The 20,300-nt window shown below is 29.1% G+C and overlaps 1 protein-coding gene across 2 annotated transcripts; it reads left to right on the forward strand.

Moving 5' to 3' along the window:
* Positions 1 to 15,528: 15,528 nt before the first annotated feature.
* On the forward strand, positions 15,529 to 20,083 carry LOC112751055 (2-oxoglutarate and iron-dependent oxygenase domain-containing protein CP2). 2 transcript variants are annotated; one of them, XR_011872458.1, is made up of 9 exons: positions 15,529 to 16,228; positions 16,610 to 16,657; positions 17,258 to 17,434; positions 17,854 to 18,004; positions 18,168 to 18,251; positions 18,537 to 18,661; positions 19,057 to 19,218; positions 19,542 to 19,653; positions 19,741 to 20,083. XR_011872458.1 is itself a non-coding variant. In XM_025800047.3 (9 exons), exons 1-9 carry the CDS (start codon positions 15,923 to 15,925, stop codon positions 19,777 to 19,779), a joined length of 1,161 nt encoding a protein of 386 aa, XP_025655832.1. In that variant the 5' UTR covers positions 15,529 to 15,922; the 3' UTR covers positions 19,780 to 20,083. The 2 variants fall into 2 exon arrangements, 1 of the variants encoding a protein (XP_025655832.1); XM_025800047.3 differs by having other exon boundaries at positions 19,100 to 19,218.
* Positions 20,084 to 20,300: the final 217 nt, after the last annotated feature.

Genomic DNA, 20,300 nt, shown 5'->3' on the forward strand with positions numbered 1-20,300 from the left:
AAAAGAATTTTGGAACATTACTTTCACAAAGCATAGCTCTTGTCATTTCTTGAATACTCCTGTTTCTTCTTTCAACAACACCATTGTGTTGTGCTGTTCTTGGACAAGAAAAATTTTGTGATATTCTAAATTTCTCACAAAAGATACAAAAGATTGATTTTGAAATTCGGTTCCATGGTCACTTATTGAAGCTATCTTTAAATTCTTTTCATTTTGAATTTTTTTGCTAAATATTTCAAAAGCCGAAAATGCTTCATTTTTGTGTGCAAGGAATAAAACCCAACCAAACTTTGTGTAGTCATCCACAATCACTAACCCATAATGTTTACTACTTAAGTTTTGAGTTCTTGTTGGACCAAATAAATCAATATGTAGCAATTCAAGTGGTCTTTTAGTAGAGATGTCTTCCTTTGATTTAAATGAACTCTTTGTTTGTTTTCCCATTTGACAAGCATCACAAGTGATGTCTTTGTCAAATTTTATCAAAGGAAGACCTCTTACTAATCCTTTCTTGACAAGCTTGTTTATTTGAAACATACTAGCATGACCTGATCTCTTGTGCCATAGCCACTTTTCAGATTCTTTAGAGTGAAAACAAGCTACATTTTGATCCTTTAGTTCATCTAGTGTAAGTCCATATACATTATCACAACGCTTAGCTATAAACAATACATCGTTGGTCTTTTTATTCACAACACAGCATTCCAATCTTTTAAAAATCACCAAATAACTCAAATCACACAATTGACTTATACTCAAAAGATTATGCCTTAAACCATTAACTAAAAAGACATCATCAATGAAAGTAGAGTGATTGTTACCTACTTTTCCAACAGCAACAATTTTACATTTTCCATCATCTCCAAAGGTCACAAAACCTCTATTATACTTGTTTAGTTTGATGAAGAAAGTTGACCTTCCAGTCATGTGCCTAGAACACCCACTATCCAAATACCACATATCTTTCTTTTTCTTGAATGCTAGGCAAATCTGCATAAGATTTTAATCAATCTTAGATATCCAAATTAATTTAGATCCTTTGAAGTTAATCCACCTTAGTTGCCCAAGTGCATTAAAGTCACACAAACAACATTGTAAGTTTGGTTTCCTACTTTTTTTTTTTCAATGAAGCATTGTAAGTAAGAATGACCTGTTTTCTTACAATCAAGGCAATGATTTCCTCATGCATGTTGCTGAAATTGATTTAAATTTTTATGCTGGAAATGATTAAAAGGTTGAGGTTTTCTGATTTTTGAAGAATGGTTGTTTCTCTTGACAAATATATTTTTGTTGACTTTGTTTCTTTTTGCAAGATCATTCGAATCAGAATTTTTGAAAGCATATGGACTTCTTGAAAAAGAGGTTCTTTTGTGAAACTGTGGAGTTTTGAAAGCAACCTCATTTTTTTATACATAGCCCAGACCCGACTTGTTTGATGTAGGTTCGGTCCTTAAAGATGATGTAGTTTCATCAAAACAATATTTCTTAACTCAACACACCTCTTCCCACCGCATTGTTCTGTTGTGTTTTTTTTTTTTACTATGATTTTCTGTTCTTGATCTTGTTAAGTTGCTATTTTGCGAAATTGTTGGGTTGTTGTGTTTGAATTTGCTGGATTGAGAGTGAGATTGTTCTTTTTTATTGGGTTGTTGAATTTTTTATTTAGGTCTTGTTCTTGCTTATTTGCTAAATTCAATAAATTTTTGTTGTTGTGTATCTATTGTTGTTAATTTGCTAATGATCTAAATTGTTGTAGTTAGGATTTTTGAAATTGAGATTGTTCTTATTTCTTGTTATTAGGATGCTGGATTTGTTATTTGCTGGATTTGCTATTGTTTGTGATTTTTGAGATTGAGATTATTGGCTAGATTTACTATTGTTGTGTACTTATTATTTGTCTTTGAGATTATTGGGTTGTGTTTTTGCTAATTTGTAAAATTGTTGTTATGATCTTTGAGATTGTTGGGTGGTTGTTGTCTTTTTTGCTGTTGTGCTGGATTTTTTTGTGTTTTGCTGTTCACTGTTATGTTTTTTTGTGTTCAATTAAGTCAATTAAAACTATGCTTTGGGTTTAATTGTGCTTAGATTGTTTAGTTAATTTAGCATATGAATTTTGCCAATTATGCATTTCTTAATTCCTAAATTAAGACTTACACTAGTTTCTTTCCTAATAACAACTTATGTGACTAATTTTGCACTGTTATGAATTTATCTATTCACTTTATAAGCATGCACTTGGTGGCTTTGATGGGAGCACAATGGTGTTAATTGTTGAAGTGTTTGATCCTCATCATGAAGCATGGATAACCAAGGAACAAATGAATCATTCTAGTCGCGAAGCACAATTGTGTCTACTAACATTAATCTTAGTTGTAATTCAGTGGTACTTAGTTGTAATTCAGTGGTACTTATTCTATGCTGTGCTAACTGAATGTGTCTATATATAATAATCAGTAGGTGGAGAATTATAAAGAAGTAACTTTTAAATGATATCATATAAAAGTTCTTCATAAGCATTTTTATCTAATCGTGAATGAATGTTTGTTTATCCTCGACTCTAGATTGTCAACTATAAAGAAATATATCAACATTCATTTATTATTTTTTATTATAATACATAAAATATTCTTGATTTTGTTATTGTTATTTGATTCTTGAATTTGTATTTGGATGAGATTATAATATTAGTGTTGATGTAGTATATTTAATTTGGATGATATTTTAAAATTTATATTAGACTATAATTATGTTTTAGTATGTCTATTTATATTTTATTTATTATTTTATTATAAAACGGTTATTTCGGTTGGACTACGATTGAACCGATTGAACCAGTAAATTAATGAACTAGTAGTTAGAACGGTTCGATAACCGGTTCAATTTTCAGAACTTTGCAATTCACAGAAAAATAAAAAACCACAGGTCACAGTTCACAGAACTTCACAGTAACAAAAAATTATTCAATTATAGTTAAAAAAAGATTACCTAAAAACCTTGAACAGAGCACACAAGATGAAGACATCGAGACAAGGAGCACTTTCGAACGGGCTTCGAACGGAACAGTGATTGTGGTGGAACAGAGCTAGCGTCGGCGGGACCGTGGCTGTGTGATGGAGGCTTCCACGTTCTCACGGTGGCTGCGCGATGGAGGCGAAGGAAGGTTGCGATATGGCTGTTGCACGATGAAGGGGAAGTGAGGGAGCAGGCGATGGCTGTTCGAAGTTGGAAGTTCCGACGATGGCAGTAGTAGGCGGTGGTTGGACGGAAGTGAGGGAGGACCAGGAGCTCAAGGAGAGGAGCTCTGGACTGAGTGTGAGAGAGGTAGAGAGTGCATTCCTGAAGTCTGGAGTTAGGGCTGGACTGGAGTGGAGTAGTGAAGTTAGGGTTCAGTACAACCAAAACAACAGCATTTGCTTCCTAATTCAAAAAATCGACTGAATCATGGTTCGATTCAACCAACTGATTCGACAGTTCAATGATAATGACAGTTTTAACATTTGACCGATTCATTTTTTACAGCAATTTACGATTTAATCGATTTAACTGGTCGATCTGAACTGATTTTTAGAATCTTGGTCTTAATACTATTATTCTTTTGAACACTATGATTGCTTCAAAGAGATCCGATGGCTTGGTGCTGGAGTGAGGGACTCTTGGATTTCGAATGTAGCTTGCTTGATAAGTTTGTTATTGTTTGGCAATTATGCTCTAGTAAGACCCATAAATAAGACTCCTGAGTTTGGAAATATATATATATCTTATGACGACAAAAGACTAGTTGGATTAGTCCAAACTCAGCCTTATTTGATGTAGTCTATTACGAATCTTGATACGAATATAGAATATAATATGATATGGAATATATAGATACATAATTTAAATTTTTATAAAGTATTGGGATACAACATATATATAAATATAAAGTATTTTTTTAATATATTATAATGATATTTTGATATTTTATTGTTATTAAAATATTTTGGTTTCAATAATTAATAATATATATTATTTCTAAACTCATTTAAAAAATACATATAAAAAATAAGACTAGACACACTGATACGTAATGATATTTAGACTGCGTTTGTTTCAAGAACAGGACAAGACAAGACACTAAGAACAGAACAGGATAAGACATTGATGGACAGAGACACAAAATTTTGTATTATTGTATTCTGTTTGGCAATAAACTAGAACAAATTATGAAAATCCAATTTATTCTTATTTTTTTCCATTCAAAAAATTTGAGATGAAAAATATAATAATAAAAAATATAATTATGAAAAATTAACAAAAATAATAAAAGAAAAAATAAAAAATAAGTTGTGTCCCTTGTTAGTGTATTTTGTGTCCATCCTGACAGGAAGGACACGGAGACACTAACGAGGGACACAATTTATTTTTTATTTTTTCTTTCATTATTCTTGTTAAATTTTCATAATTATATTTTTTATTGTTATATTTTTCATCTCAAATTTTTTGAATGAAAAATATGAGAATAAATTGAATTTTCTTAATTTGTTCTAGTTTATCACCAAACAGAATACAAGAACACAAAATTTTGTGTCTCTGTCCATCAGTGTCTTGTCTTGTCCTGTTCTCAGTGTCTTGTCCTGTCCTATTCTTAAAAACAAACGCAGCCTAGGTGTCTCCAATAATATCCAAAATAGAATTTTTTAGTATAACACGGTTAAACATAAAAAATATGCGTGTCAAACAAATATCAATAAATGTGATATCTAAAATGTTTACGACATATAGACACGACAAATTAGAAAAATATTCGTACTTCATAGATGTACTTATTAGTCTTGTATGCCCAAATTTGATAAATGAAAAGCCCAATTATCAAGTATGGTAAGAATTGTTGTAAAAAAAATTCATCTCACAACGGAAAAAAATGAAAGCAAATTCATCTAAAAAGTCTTAAAACACCTTGATTCAACTCTTTTTCAAGGCTTATATATAAACACCATTGAGACAATATATAAGTGAAGCTTCGAATTTGAAGAACACATTCTATTACAGTGACGGACCTAGAAAATTATAATAGTGGGGGCAAAAATAATATCAATATATTTAGATATTTAAATTTTGGAGTATATTAGTTAATCAAAATTTTAATGAATATAATTAACACATTAAAAAACATATTAATTTATATATTTTTTTCTCATTTCAATATTTTGGCACATTATTGCGTGATACATTTATTATTAATACCAATGCTATTTCATATTTGTCAAATTATATTTTTATTGATTATTTTTTATGTAAAACAAAAGATATTATAGTTCAATAATTAAAGAATCTATGAGAAATATAATTCGAATTAACTAATTTTAAATTTTTATCAAAATTGTGTGAGAGATAAAAAAATGAGAGAAAAATAAAAATTTAAATCAAACAATTATAATTCTCTTTGTATATAAGTATAGATAAGATAATATCTCTTTTTATATTATGCAAATATTCAAATAATTTGTTAGTATTTAATTACAAAATTGACATTTTTTAATATTTATGGTAAAAAGTTTTCGACAAAAATAATTATTATATGTAAGAGTAAGACCAAAATTAAATTAAATTAAATTAAATAATAAAAATAAATAAGTAACTAATATATATAAACTACTAAATACTAATAATCTCATTTATATTTAAAAAGTTATATTTGACTTTAGATAATTAGCTAATTAAATTATTATTATTTTTGTTATTATTTGTTTTAAATATATATGATATAATAATTTTTATCATTGTATTAATATTTAATAACAATTTTTTCTTACACAATTTTTTTTAAAGTATAGGAGACAAATGAATTATAACAATAAAGGCAATTATCTATATACATATATATTTACTATAACAATGAGGGCAATTTTTTTCTATAAACTTAATGGGGGCAACTGACCCCACACAAACAAACGTGGGTCCGTTCCTGTCCTATATATATGTTTGCAAAAACATTAATGTGTCTTTCTAATCCTATCTTCAGGTCTTGTTTTGAATATTGTAAATACAAATGACTTCTTTAATACAAATGATTCTTTTTTGCTATAATCATTGGCTCCTTAGTAGTATATTCACTCTTAGGCTTGATTTGGTAAAGTTTTTTAAAAAAGTATTTGAACTTTTTAAAAGCTCAAACTCCTCATTTTGTATTTAGTAAATTAAAAAGATCATGTGCTTGTACTTGCAGTTTTTAAAAGATCGAAGTACTTTTAAAAGCACCTAAGATAGAACTTTTTAAAATTGGCTTGTACTTTTTAAAATTTTAAAGTCTAATATAACCTCATATATTAATTAATTTTTAAATTTAATACTTACATTTATGTCTATTATAGTATTTTTAAATTTTAAAAGCTATTTTACCAAACATAATTGATGTTGTTTGTGTTTATTAAAAGCTATTTTTGATTTGATTTATTAAACATAAATACTACAACTTTTAAAAAGTCATATTTTAAAATTAACTTTTATAAACTACTTTTAAAAAGTAAAAGGTTTACCAAACTAAACATTAGTAGTAATTTCCATGCCCAATAATATTGGGCCACTGAAGTAAGCTCTTGACCAAGAGGAGAAATAGGTCTCAACTACCAAAAGTTTATTCAACAAGTGAAGGTTGTTACAAGCGAATTTTGAATCAAAATTGCAAGTGGGATATTAGGAGTGATTGGAGGTGGCTTTTGGGCATTGAAAATTCCTAAAAATATTGCATCATTGCATGGCAAACTTAAAGATGCTACTAGTTAGAAAAGAGGATATGTGGAATAGGTAGAACTAAGACATTAAATGCAAGATATTTTACATAAACATTTAGCTACATACTTATGCTTTAATTTGTTCTGTTTTTCTCAAAAAAAAAAAAAAACGGTTAGCCTAGTTGCAGTTTTACACGCGTTACTCTAAATGTGACATTCCTTGAGACCAAATTTCTCTTAAATCTTTCTTTGTATGGTTCGTAGAAGATTTTATTATAACATCTCACTCTCTTTGGGCCCATCAAAAGAGTTTACCAATTCAGCTTGATGCATTATTTCAATTATTTTTACTTTATTTACAGTTACACTATCAAGAGGAGAAAATATATATATATATATGAATATTTACTTTATAAATTCTTAAAAAATGAAATAATTAAGATATTAAGAAACTACTACTATACACTCCACTATATATATAAAGAGAGAGGCAGAAAGTAAATAAGCACCTCATTCTAAAGTTTTACATGAAAAACCAATAAGAAAGGCTTGTTTCACCGATAGGTTTCAACAACACTACATAAAGCTACCCATTTTGTCTCCAATCATGAAGGTAACATCTCATATGACATTATATATTATATACATATAAATTATTTTCACATACATAAATATAATTAAAAAAATATTCAGCTACTAAATTATCTCAAACCGAATTTGTATGCATATTTTGCATTTTTTAATTTACATAAATTGCTATAGGTGATAGGATTTTACATTTTGTTTATAAAATTCATACACTTACAATGATTTATGAGCGATATTTCTAACTTCCTTAACAAGTGTATACCGTTTTTTAAGGATATAAATTTTACATTTTTATTTCGTAAAACCTACAAATAAATTAAACCTGCAATAATTTATAAGCAAATTTTTTATTTCATTAATAAATTAATCGTTATAGCAGTTTCAATTTTAGGGTTATACATAAAATCCAACCCTTTGAAACAATTTATTGGTATAGGATCATTTTGTCGTCGTTATTATATTTTTAATCCTACGTATTACATATTAATTAATTAAAATCAATTAGATGATTATAATAAGGGAACATTGTCTTTGGAGAGAGATTAAAAAAATAACTTTGGTTTTGCCTAGTATTGATTTTATAAAGAGAGATATTGTTTTGAATATTCAATTTCTAGTTTATCATATTAGCATCTACTTTTACCACTTTTGTATTCTAGTATATATGACATAATCTCATATCTTTTTTATCCTTTGAGTGAGTTAAACATTAATAAACACCTATATTTTTAATGGGTTTTGTTAAATATTACTTTAACAATACTCGTTAAAAGTAAAAAAAAAAAAGGGTTTTGTAGAATTCAATAAAATCCGTGTATTTATTGTCATTGAAATTTTATTTAAAAAAAATATGTATTTAAAAGTTTAATTACTATTAAAAAAATTATTAAAGAAAACTCTTTTATTATCCAGATACAATTTTTTTAAATAAAATTAGAATTTAGTTAACTTGTGTCTAAGGTAATTATTAATAAAAATTTTTTATTTTTTCTACTTTAATAAATAAACAACAAATGTATTATTGAAAACTTAAACTTTGTCTTTTTTTAATTTAAAATTATTAGAGATATAACCATTTATGTTGTCTCCTTTTATTAGTTTAAATTTTTGAGAAAAGTAATATATAACAAAATTGTTAAAATATGTCTTTAGAGCACATATTAGTTAAATTCATAAAAATTAAAAATAAATCAATTTGACATTTAATAATTAGTATACTTGTAATTAATAATGCTTTAATTATAACTACTTGGCTTTGAATAAAGTGTGCAGGACCACTTTAATTAAACTTTAAATTTGCAGATAAAGCTTCTAATTTTGTAGTAGCTAGCTAGCTATATATATGTGGTTATAACATTATATGATAGGAAGGAAGTGTGATAAGTGATGACATGCATGTGAAACTAACTATAAATATATTTATTCTTGTGCAGCAAAAAATAACCATAAAGATGCAATTGGATTGTGACAAATGCAGAAGCAAGGCACTCAAGCTTGCTTCTCAAGAAAAAGGTAACCACGTATTTTGTATCAACTATCAAGTAATTAATTAATGCTATGATTTCAATTCAATAATTACTTATTATTCAGGTGTAAGCTCATTGGCATTGGAAGGTGATGATAGAGACATTTTGGTGGTGACTGGAAAAGTTGATGCGGTGTGTTTGGTTAGGATTCTTAGGAAGAAGTTTAAATGTGTAAACCTTGTGAGTGTCCATGAATTAAAGGAGAATGATGATAACAAATGCAACCAACATAATAATTCTGATCCATCTCCCAATAATTGTTCCATCATGTGACAAATTATACTGATTAAGATATTAATATAATTAATGATGATAATAATTATTATTTACTAGGTGTTTTCAGCTTATTATATGTTAGTAGTTGCAAGAAATTAAATAAATGTACGATTTATTTTTATCATGTTCTATTTCTTTCTTTCAATTATTATCATTTTAGAAGTTGGTTGTGATATCCTTCATTTTAATATATCCTTATTATTAATTAATTAAGCAAAACAGAACATGCTGAATTATTTTGCCCTAGTCACATGGAAGTGTGTCTCTTACACTTCATTATTCCATTACTTTAAATTGGTAAAATTTAATCTAATCGAAAACTAATGTGATTTTTAACTTAGTCAACTCAATTCGATTTTTCTAACAAACAGAAGAATAATTAGGTTTCTATTTCGGAAGGGTTACTTTATATTTTGGGAATAACTGAAATAATATAGCCCATAGAGAATCACCAATGAATAAAAAAGATGACAAATTTTTCAATGGGGCAAAGTATTGTTTAAAGAATTTTGATCAATTATAAGTAATAGTGTAATTTAGAGAGAGTGATGAGATGTATTCGTAAATTTATTAGTTTTTACCTTTTATTCAAAGTTATTTTTTGTATTAGTTAGATTTCAACGTTGAGTAGATATAATAAGTAGCTATAAAATAGGCATTGGTAAAAAGTATAGTTAATTAACTTTTTTTTATTAATATCAGTCAATTTTTTAATTATTATTTTAATTATTTTAAATTCTAAATTATAAATATTTAAACTTAAATACTAAATTATAAAGCTAAACTTTAAAATTAGCTAATGTTAACTAACCAAAAATTAATTTCATCCAGATATACTTTCTTTTAAAAAATTTACATGCGTTCACACACAACAAATACAATTAAAAGACTTTCAGAACTTACCAGTTATATCTGATCATTCTCACTAAAAATGCAATGAATTTGCTAAACTAGTAATTTAAACATTATTAGATACATAATTATTTATCTATATTTATCTGATTATTTTTTTATCTATAATTTAAAAATATTCATGAGCTCTCAAGAATGGGCAGAAGAGTATTGTATAGAATTCAAATTGCTCACCATATCATTTGAATCAGAGTAATTCGAACTTCCCTATGCGTAATTCGAATCATGTAATATCTCATCATATAATTTAAATAATTTTATTAAAAAATTATCATGAATATTTTTTAATAAATTTATTTAAATTATACCACAAAAAAATATTTTATTCTATGCAAAATAATTTAAAAAATGGCTTAAAAGATGTTAGAAGTACTATAAAAATTTGTAATGTCCTAATGACTTAGGACATTAAAGAAATACTCCACATAGTCACTAATAATTTAGAAATTAAAAAAAAAAATATTTTTATCATGTATTTACCTAAATCACTAGAATATTACAAACTTTTATAGTACTCATAACATCTTTTAAACCATTTTTTAAAATTATTTTGTATAGAATAAAATATATTTTTTAATTATTTTGTATGGAATAAAATATTTTCTTTCATTTCTAAATTATTATTGACTATGTAGAGTATTTTATTTAAAATTTGAGTACATGCATGTATTTACCTAAGTTATTATAACATTACAAATTTTTATAGTACTCCTAACATTTTTTAAGCCATTTTTTTTAAATTGTTTTGCATAGGATAAAATATTTTTTGTACTATAATTTAAAAAAAATTATTAAAAAAATTTATTAAAAAATATTCATGAACTATTAAAAATGGACAGAAAAGTATTGTATGGAATTCGAATTGATAGTTCATTAATATTTTAAAGAAGTCTCGTAATTAAATATTTTGTTAGCTTTTTTTAACGTATGAAATAAAAATATATATTTTTTAATTTTTAAATTATTAATTTTTTTAATAAATTTTTTTAAATAAATTATTAATTTTTTAACAGCATAATTCGAATTATACCATGAATTACTGTGTGTAATTCGAACCAAGCTGGTTCGAATTAGTGTGTGCGTGTGTTTGTGTGTAATTCGAACCAAACTGGTTCGAATTATGTGTGTGTGTTTGTGTGTAATTCGAACCAAGCTGGTTCGAATTATGTGTATGCATGTGTTTGTGTATAATTTGAACCAAGCTGGTTCGAATTATGTAGAAATGGAATTCGAATTATATAAAAATATGATTTGGCTTATTGCTGAAACGATTTTCGCTTTGGCGTATTTACGTTACATGATTCTTGTCTTGGCTTATTAAGGTTTTTTACCCTTTTTTTATTAACTTAAAGTTGTAGGGTAAGTGATTTCATGATCACATTATTGGTTGACTTGGCTCCTCTTTATCGTCTCCATATTACAATAAAAATGAATGCTACGATATAGAAAAAAATTCCTTCTATAGCTGTAAAAAATATGTGTCGCGTTACTGTGAAAGAATCTTTCATGTAAAAGATTCCTTCTACAACCGAGTCGGGCTCTACGTGGCATGATTTTTGAATTTACCTTTTGGGCCTTGTAAAGCACTTGTAAGATAGAGTGTATTTTGATAGCTTCGAAAAAAAGAGTTTTTCTGGGCCATAAAGAACAATTTTAGATGGGTTTTAGTGTGAGCCTCAAAAAATTAGAACCTAGAGAAGAAGTTTTGTTTTTGCTGTGGATCGAAATAGCCCACTGTGTTAATAAATGGAGAATAACAAATAGTTTTCTAAGAGTTTATTTTAAATGCAGAAATGTTTTCATTCGTAAAAAAATGTAGAATTTTTGTGATGAAATCAACAGAATAATGTGGTCAGTGAAATTGCATAAAAAAAATACAAATTATTTTATGGTGTGGTATTTGTGATATGTTTAATTTACATATTTGACTATAATATTAGTAGGAATTTGTAGATAAAGTAATTACAAAGCGTAACTAAAAAGAGTAGCCGATGTTAATTGGTTTGAAATTAGGTAAGTGGTTTAATAAGTTGTTTGTGATAAAATTGCTTTTAAAAAAGTTATAGATTGACTCTTAGATTTGATATGTTATGGGTAAAGTAATTACTTTAGTGAAAAATATTTTGAAGATGTAAAAGTTTAAGACAATGATTAATATGTTGGGTCTAACATGCTTCATCCGTGTGCTTTAAGGCAGTGTTTGGATAGTGTTTTTGAGACACAAATACACACTAAGACATAGACACAAAATACATAGACACAAAATACACAAATTTTTTTGTTATATTTGGTAATGATGTACAAGACACATTGATCTTAACTAAATATCATATTTATTCTTATCACTGCAACACCACTACCAACATTGCTTTCCACCATTACTGTCATTAATTTTTTAGCCTCAATCTAAATAACTATGAAATATCATCAAAATCTTTAATCCAATAATCAAATTAATAATTTTTTTTATATATAAAAAATTAAAACAAAGATCCAAGAAAATAATAATAATAACTAGTCCGCTTAAATAATAATCAGGAATTCGAACCTCATTTTGTGCATTCAGCAATCTATTATTCAACGGTAGGCCTTTAAATGAAGCTCAGATCCGCAACAGATTAATTTTGGCCGATCAGATTGAGAAATATCGTAAAAAAAAAAAAAAAAAAAAAAAAAAAATAATAATAATAATAATAATAATAATAATTACTTAGCAGCAAATTACAAGTTAAAACCACTTAAAAAAATAAAAATAAAATTAAACAAATGAAAACCACAAATTTAATACACACAAATAATTGAATGGGTTAATTTCCAATCACCTAATAAAAATAAAATTTTAACCCTAGAGAAATCAGTTATGCCTATTTAATATAAATAAAAAATTTCAAAAAAAATATAAATTAAAAAATATTATTTATCATAATCATTAATCTAATAAATTATAGGATAAACATATTTGGCTATGTTTAATGAAAGTTTAAATTTTATGTTTTCACCAATGAACTATAGTTTAAATAGTATAGTTTTTTTATACTCATCTAAAAGTTGTAAGTTCAAATTTCACTCTTAACTTTAGAAAAAAAAATTAAAAATTTGGATTTTGACTTGTTTTATTTTATTTAAATTTTTTTCAAGTGGTTTTAACTTGTAATTTGCTCCTAAGTTGTTGTTATTATTATTATTATTATTTCCTAAGCCAAATAACACTTTCATTAAACTCAACTTCTTTTTTTATGTTATTCCATGGACTCATAAGGTTCATTAACAACCCAAACCCATTCATTTACCAAAACTTGCGAGTCAACACCAAAAAAGCCCAAAAGCTTAATCATGACCACTAATTTCACATAATTAAGAACCAAACAGCCGACAAGACCTGCAACATCTGAACGTAATGCAGCAGCTGCATCATTTAATGGAACAATTTTTACACGCGTTGATGTCTGTCAACAGTCACATCTCTTCAGCACATGCTGAAAAAAAATAAGTAACAAAACACCTGTATAATGAGTAGTACCATCTACTATTTCTTAAAGGAAAGTTCTATGGTGTGGATGGGCAAAAAAAACCACACCTGTGGATATTATGTGGCAAGCTTCATATGTTAACACGTTTTGCTTGGGCATAGTGAGAAGTTTAGTTGATGGGACAGTTGGTCAGGGAGAGGCAGTGGGTTTGTAGCGGTACTGCACACTGCAACAAAGTTAATAAGTTTAATTAGATGTTAATTTTTTTGGTATGTTGGAATTATTGGGTAAGTTTAATTTTTTTCTGTCTATGTGGCCAGGAGTGGGTTTTGGGCTTGGATCATATTTTTTTATTTGCAAGTGTGTAGAACAAAATTTCTCTTTGATAAAAGTTAGAGAAAGATAACATTAAAAAGGAAGTGGGCTATAATTATTTTTGGACTTGTCTGGGTTAACCGATTTTTTAATTTGCAAGGATTGTGGCTAAGCTTATTTAACTGCTGTTTTGTTAGGGTGTTCTCATAATATGTGACATATGTTACTAATAAGACAGTAAATAAGTATTTAAGACAAGAAATAATTTTTTTATTATTTTGTAAAAGTTCTATTTTATTAGTGTGTTGTAAGTAATTATTTGTGCAGCATAACAAAACATATGTCACATATTTGTAAGTAATTATTTGTACAGCATAATTATTTAAGACAAGTTTAATTATTTCTTGTCTTAAATACTTATTTACTGTCTTATTAGTAACATATGTCACATATTATGGGAACACCCTAACAAAACAGCAGTTAAATAAGCTTAGCCACAATCCTTGCAAATTAAAAAATCGGTTAACCCAGACAAGTCTAAAAATAATTATAGCCCACTTCCTTTTTAATGTTATCTTTCTCTAACTTTTATCAAGAAGAAATTTTGTTATGCACACTTGCAAATAAAAAAATATGATCCAAGCCCAAAACCCACTCCTGGCCACATAGACAGAAGAAAAATTAAACTTGCCCAATAGTCCCAACATACCAAAAAAATTAACATCTAATTAAACTTATTAACTTTGTTGCAGTGTGCAGTATCGCTGCAAACCCACTGCCTCTCCCTGACCAACTGTCCCATCAACTAAACTTCTCACTATGCCCAAGCAAAACGTGTTAACATATGAAGCTTGCCACATAGTATCCACAGGTGTGGTTTTTTTGCCCATCCACACCATAGAACTTCCCTTTCTTAAAACGAGTATTCGATATCTATGGATATATCCGATGTGGGTATGGATTTTTTTCGTGTGTTAAAGAATAAGAATAAACAAAAGAAAATACACTAAATATTTAGCCAAAGCATTAGCAATTTGGTTGACATCTCTTTGAATTAGATTGATTTCTGTTCTCCAATTCTAGCTTAAGACCTCTTTGATTTTAGTCACTAAATCATTATCAGAACTTTGCACTTAGTTGTTTCTATCATTAACAAGGATAAAAGCATCCAAACAGTCCGTCTTGCAAGTGATTTCTCTAAACCCAGCTTTCCATGCTAGAATTAGCCCTCTCCAAATTAAAAAAAGCTCGCTTCAAAAAATAGTAACAAGTGATAAAGAACCAGCACAACCACCCAACCAAGAGCCATTATAAGTGTGTATGGATCTAAAATTGATTATTATATTAATAGCATAGAAAATAATTTAAATGTCAAAAAAATGAGTTCGGACTTAATTGTGCTATTCATTTTTTTTTGTGACAATTGTGCTCTTCATTTTGAGTGGTTAGTTTATAGTATACATTAGCATTCTTATTTTTCTGTTATTTTGTTTTCGTACATAGCAGGGACATGTCTACTAATAAATGAAATAAAATTAGTCTTATTTAAAAAAAATTGTCCCATCCTAATAAAATTAACTAATAAAATTTTGTTATTTGTATAATTATTTTAATAAAATAATTAAAAATAATATAAAATTTAAATAAACTAAGACTAAATATTAAAATAATAAATTTATGATATATGTTTTTTCAAATATTAATTAGTAATATGATATTTTTGTATAATTCAAAACGAAATTAAACGAAAGGAGTTGCTCTTACACTGTTGGGCACACTCGGAAAGTTAATTACACCCACCAATATTTCCGGAGCGTAACTTGCACGTACCCAAAAATGCTTCAGACCAAAATCCGAAGTTAACTTAAAACCATCCCTCAAATTCTGAAAACACTTTACCAAAACCGAACATCGAACGAACTTCACTCCCATTTCCCAACTCCCCAACTTCATTTCTTCAGTAATTCAACCAGAAAGAAAAAGAAGATACTACTAATAATAAAACCCTAAATCCCCAAATCCAATTCAACAAAACCCTAATTTACCCCTCCGATTCTCGCATCTCCATGGTGTGAAGTGCGAACTGAGGCGTATTCAATTGCTCCCACAATCAGCGGTTTGAAGAATGTCACAAAACGACCGCCCGGAGGCGCCGTCCCCGGCGACAGCCGCAAACGGCTCCGCGGCGGCGAAGGCGGAGAATCCACCTGCGAGGGCGTTGGTTTCTTCGAGCTTGAGGCTGAGGCTGAATCCGAACAAGGAGCACAAAGCGGAGGAGTACGAAGACTTGCAATTGGAGTACTGCCCAGCGGTTTTCACCGCGCTGGAGAGGTACCTTCCGCCGAACATGCTCAATGTTCGTCGCGAACACAAGGCCAAGTTCATGCACGACATTCTAGCCAAGTATATGCCCCGCGCAGAGCAGACCAGAGTATGGTGCTTCTTTCTTTCTTTCTTTTTTGTTTTTGTTTTGTTTAAGTATAAGCTTTTTATTTTTCGGTTAATTTCGTTTGTGGTTTGAAACATCAAAACGTACATATTTGCCCCTGTTGAAAGTTTGTGGTTCAAACATCAAAACGTACATGCATTACTATAGTTTTTCATAAAATATTAGGTAGTTGCTGTGCTCAGAATAGACAATTAGTCATGACAATCTTATGCATGCAGTTTTATATTCTATAGTACTAATTATAATTAAGTTGTAAAATGCATCATCACATCATTGTTATTACCATTTAGTTTTATGGTTATTATTTCTTTTGTTACTTTGTCTTCCACAAAATTTCATGACTGTTTAAATTTTCATTGGCAGATACAAAAGCTAAGAGCATACAGACTGAGGATAATAGCAAATTATCGGGTATGCGGCGATAACCGAACTTTTAACTTTTACTGTTCTTTTTGTATGCTTTTGTGGACCTGGAGTTGATTTTGAACCTGAAATGAATATTTCTGGAGACGGAAGTGGAAGAAGGAAAGAATGTCACATAAATTATTTTTTTTTAAATTGAGAATGTATAATAAATTACGATGCTTGAATCTGAAAATAAATTCTACTTCCTATTATAATGAACCTCTAGTTTGGCTGAATTGCGAATATGCTAACTGTAGAATCCTACTTCCTATCTTGTCTTTCGTTACTCTAGTAGCCATAATATGAGGTTAAAGTTTCTCTTGATCCCACTAAATGTATGGCATCGGTGTATTAGGCATTTTCTCCATCTTTGAAGGAAAGGATTTCGATAAACATGATAATCAAATATGCTATAACTGAATAAATTATTACTTACATCAAAATTGCAAGGATTAAGGCTCGATGGAGTTTGTAATACAAAAGAACTTCTGTCCTTTTTAATTGTAGATGTGCTGTACTGTAATGACAATTGTCTTTCCACCTCCCTGTCCCTTTCTTGTGGTAATTTTTAGCAAGACTGACAGGTTTTCTATCCCAATTTTGCAGCCTCGTTTCCGAGAATTGTATACTCTGAATCCTACGGCATTCTTTGTCCCAGCATTTCTGAATGCAATTAATGAAAATACAGAACAAAGCTTTAGAAGGATAATATCCGAGCCTTCTCCAGGCATTTTTATATTTCAAATGCTACAACCACGCATTTGTGAGTTATTCCTCTCTGAGGTACATTACAATGTTAACCATCACTACCTGTCATATATACCATACTAGAAATTAGAATGTGCGCTTGGATTGACTTCTTGAAAGGAAAAAATTACTCTTTTCATCCTCCCCCTCCCAAATATAAGTGTAACCCCCCCCCCCCCCCAAAAAAAAAAAAAAAACAAAAAGAAAAAAACATTCACACACACACACACACAAATTCTTTTATAAATTTTTAAGGGTGTTTGGATAGAATCATGTTTACCAAAAAGTAATTTTAATATACAAAGCAATAAGCTAGTAATATTTTGCGGGGTTTTGAATGAATTGTTTATTAAAACAAGGTACTTTCTCAAAAGACAATCCAAATGCATATATGCATATCCTTGATTGTATTCTTTTATTTTTTACACGTTATGTAACTTCGTCTTGGTGTCCAGATTGAAAATGTTGAGAAGTTTGTAGCTGAAACAAAATTCCGTATCATGCGTCCCAATATCATGAATAAGTATGGCGTTGTGCTTGATGACTTTGGCTTTGGACCAATGCTTGAGAAACTTATGGAAGGTTTTATTCGACCACTGTCTCGAGGTGAACGTTGTGATTGATAGTCAGGATGATTTGTTGGAATTTGTTCTTTAGAAATGACTATCCTGCTTATTGATTTTTTTATTTAAAATCTTTTTCAATTTCCGTTGTTTGGTTCGTGCTAGAGAAATGTGTTCAATTACTTCTTTTGTTTATTTTTATACAGTCTTGTTTCCCGAAATTGGATCATCGCTGGATTCTCATCATGGATTTGTCGTTGAATATGGTAAAGATAAAGCTGTTGACATGGGTAAGGGAACCTCCTGATCAGTATTTATTTTTTGTTTTTTTGCAATTCCATAGGTCACCTGGATTATATTTGATGTTTATACTGAAGAAGGCTAGTATCTTAAAACATTTTATTCTTACTGTTATCATTTATTAATCTCTTCCGTTATAAAAATTTCGATGAACCAATTTATGCTTTTGTAGAAATTCCAAATTCAAACTAAGCTTGGATTCCTATTCCTATAGCAGCCAATTTATCTGCATTGGATGTTTCAATAGAAAGAGTCTTGCATTTGTACTTTCGCAGGTTTTCATGTCGATGACTCAGAAGTAACCTTAAATGTTTGCCTGGGCAAGGAATTTTCTGGAGGGGAATTGTATTTTCAGGGCACAAGATGTGAGAAACATGTAAATACATCAACCTATACAGAGGTAAGTCTTAGTGGTATTAGGAAGATTTTATGCTTAATTTCTTCTCTCTTTTTCCAATTTCACCATGAGTATGCAAGGATCTACTTTCACTAAAGGGGCAGTGCATTTTAAGAAACAAATCTCATTTTAAGTTTCTGCGAGACTGTTAGCTTGATGAACTGTGGGTTTGGTTAACACAAAGGGGGATTTTGCATTAAATTGCAAAGAGACTTATACTCTTCATGTGTGTTTTTGCTGTATGTATTTCTGTTTTTTTCATTATATGTATACCGGCATATGTTAGCTTTGATAGTGCTGATGAATCCAGATGAAATTATTCATTTTGGGTTCATATTGTGACAATGTACTATTTTTAAGGAGATTTATGGACCATTGCTTGTTGCTATTTTTCATAGGTGGTTGTACACTTTTCTTATGGAGTCCATTATTTGAAAGCAGGAGTACTTTGACTATTCCCATAAACCTGGACGAGCTGTGCTTCATCGAGGTCGCCATCGCCGTGGTGCCAAAGCTACAACATCTGGCCATCGTGTCAACCTACTTCTGTGGTGCAGAAGGTTTGTTTGCTTATAGATTGGCCTCCATGCAAATTTGGTTTGTCCCGTAATTTCTTTCTTTTCAAATAAAATAAAATTTTATAATAGCAAATAGCACCAGTCTTTGCTCGTGTTTCATACATCACAGTCCCACCCTTGTCATCATTGGTTTGAGATGAGAAGTTGCATGCATGTCTACCAGCAACTCATTTGGATTGCGATATTGAAATTCTGTTTTGCATTTTTATTATATTACCCTTAATTTTTGCTTGAATGGATTAGTCAATTCAAAGGTATGTCACTCTCCATTTTGTTGAATTAATGGTTGCATTATTTCTGTGTAGCTCTGTCTTTAGAGAGGTGAAAAGGTATCAAACCGATTGCTCCAGCTGGTGTGGGGAGTGCAGTAAAGTGAAAAAGGAAAGCCAGTGCTCGCGGATCACTTCTACCAAATCGGTAATCTCTCTAATCCGAATTCTTTATGCTCGGGAAGGAGGTTGCAAAATATGACATATGTGATTTTATGGTATTACGCTATTACAGGCGTTGCTTGCAAAGGAAGGCGAATCCACTTCGAAATGATTTGCAATGTGAATTGTTGTAAAATGATGCAACTGTTTTCAGTTGTCAAAGGCAATGAACTTGTGATTCATGATCCAGGAGTCTGTAAAAGTTATCTCTGCTGGATGAGGATAATTTTGTTGAAATAAGCTTTGATTTCTAACCCTGATAATATCTTACACTTAAGGTTATTGTGCATTGCAACATCTAGTTTCATTTATGTATACATATATATATATATTATGTAACTATTGTATTTTAACTCAATTTTCCCCTATCATTTTTCATTTTGAATAGAAGAGATCCAGCAATTGCCTGTTGCCTATTTCAAGAATGTTTAAATTAATGATCAATATAGAGATATCGAAATTTTCTTTACCTCCTTTTTAGGGACAAGATTAAATTACAAACTTTTAAAGGATAGATTTTATTGCAAAATTTGAAAGGTTTAGCTAGCATGTATTCTAAAGGTATATGTAAAAATTACTATAAGGATATATGTTAGTTAACTTTTAATTTTTAAAGTACAGGGATTCACTTAT

The sequence above is a fragment of the Arachis hypogaea genome, chromosome 15 (genome assembly GCF_003086295.3).
Source record: "Arachis hypogaea cultivar Tifrunner chromosome 15, arahy.Tifrunner.gnm2.J5K5, whole genome shotgun sequence".
NCBI lineage: Eukaryota > Viridiplantae > Streptophyta > Magnoliopsida > Fabales > Fabaceae > Arachis > Arachis hypogaea.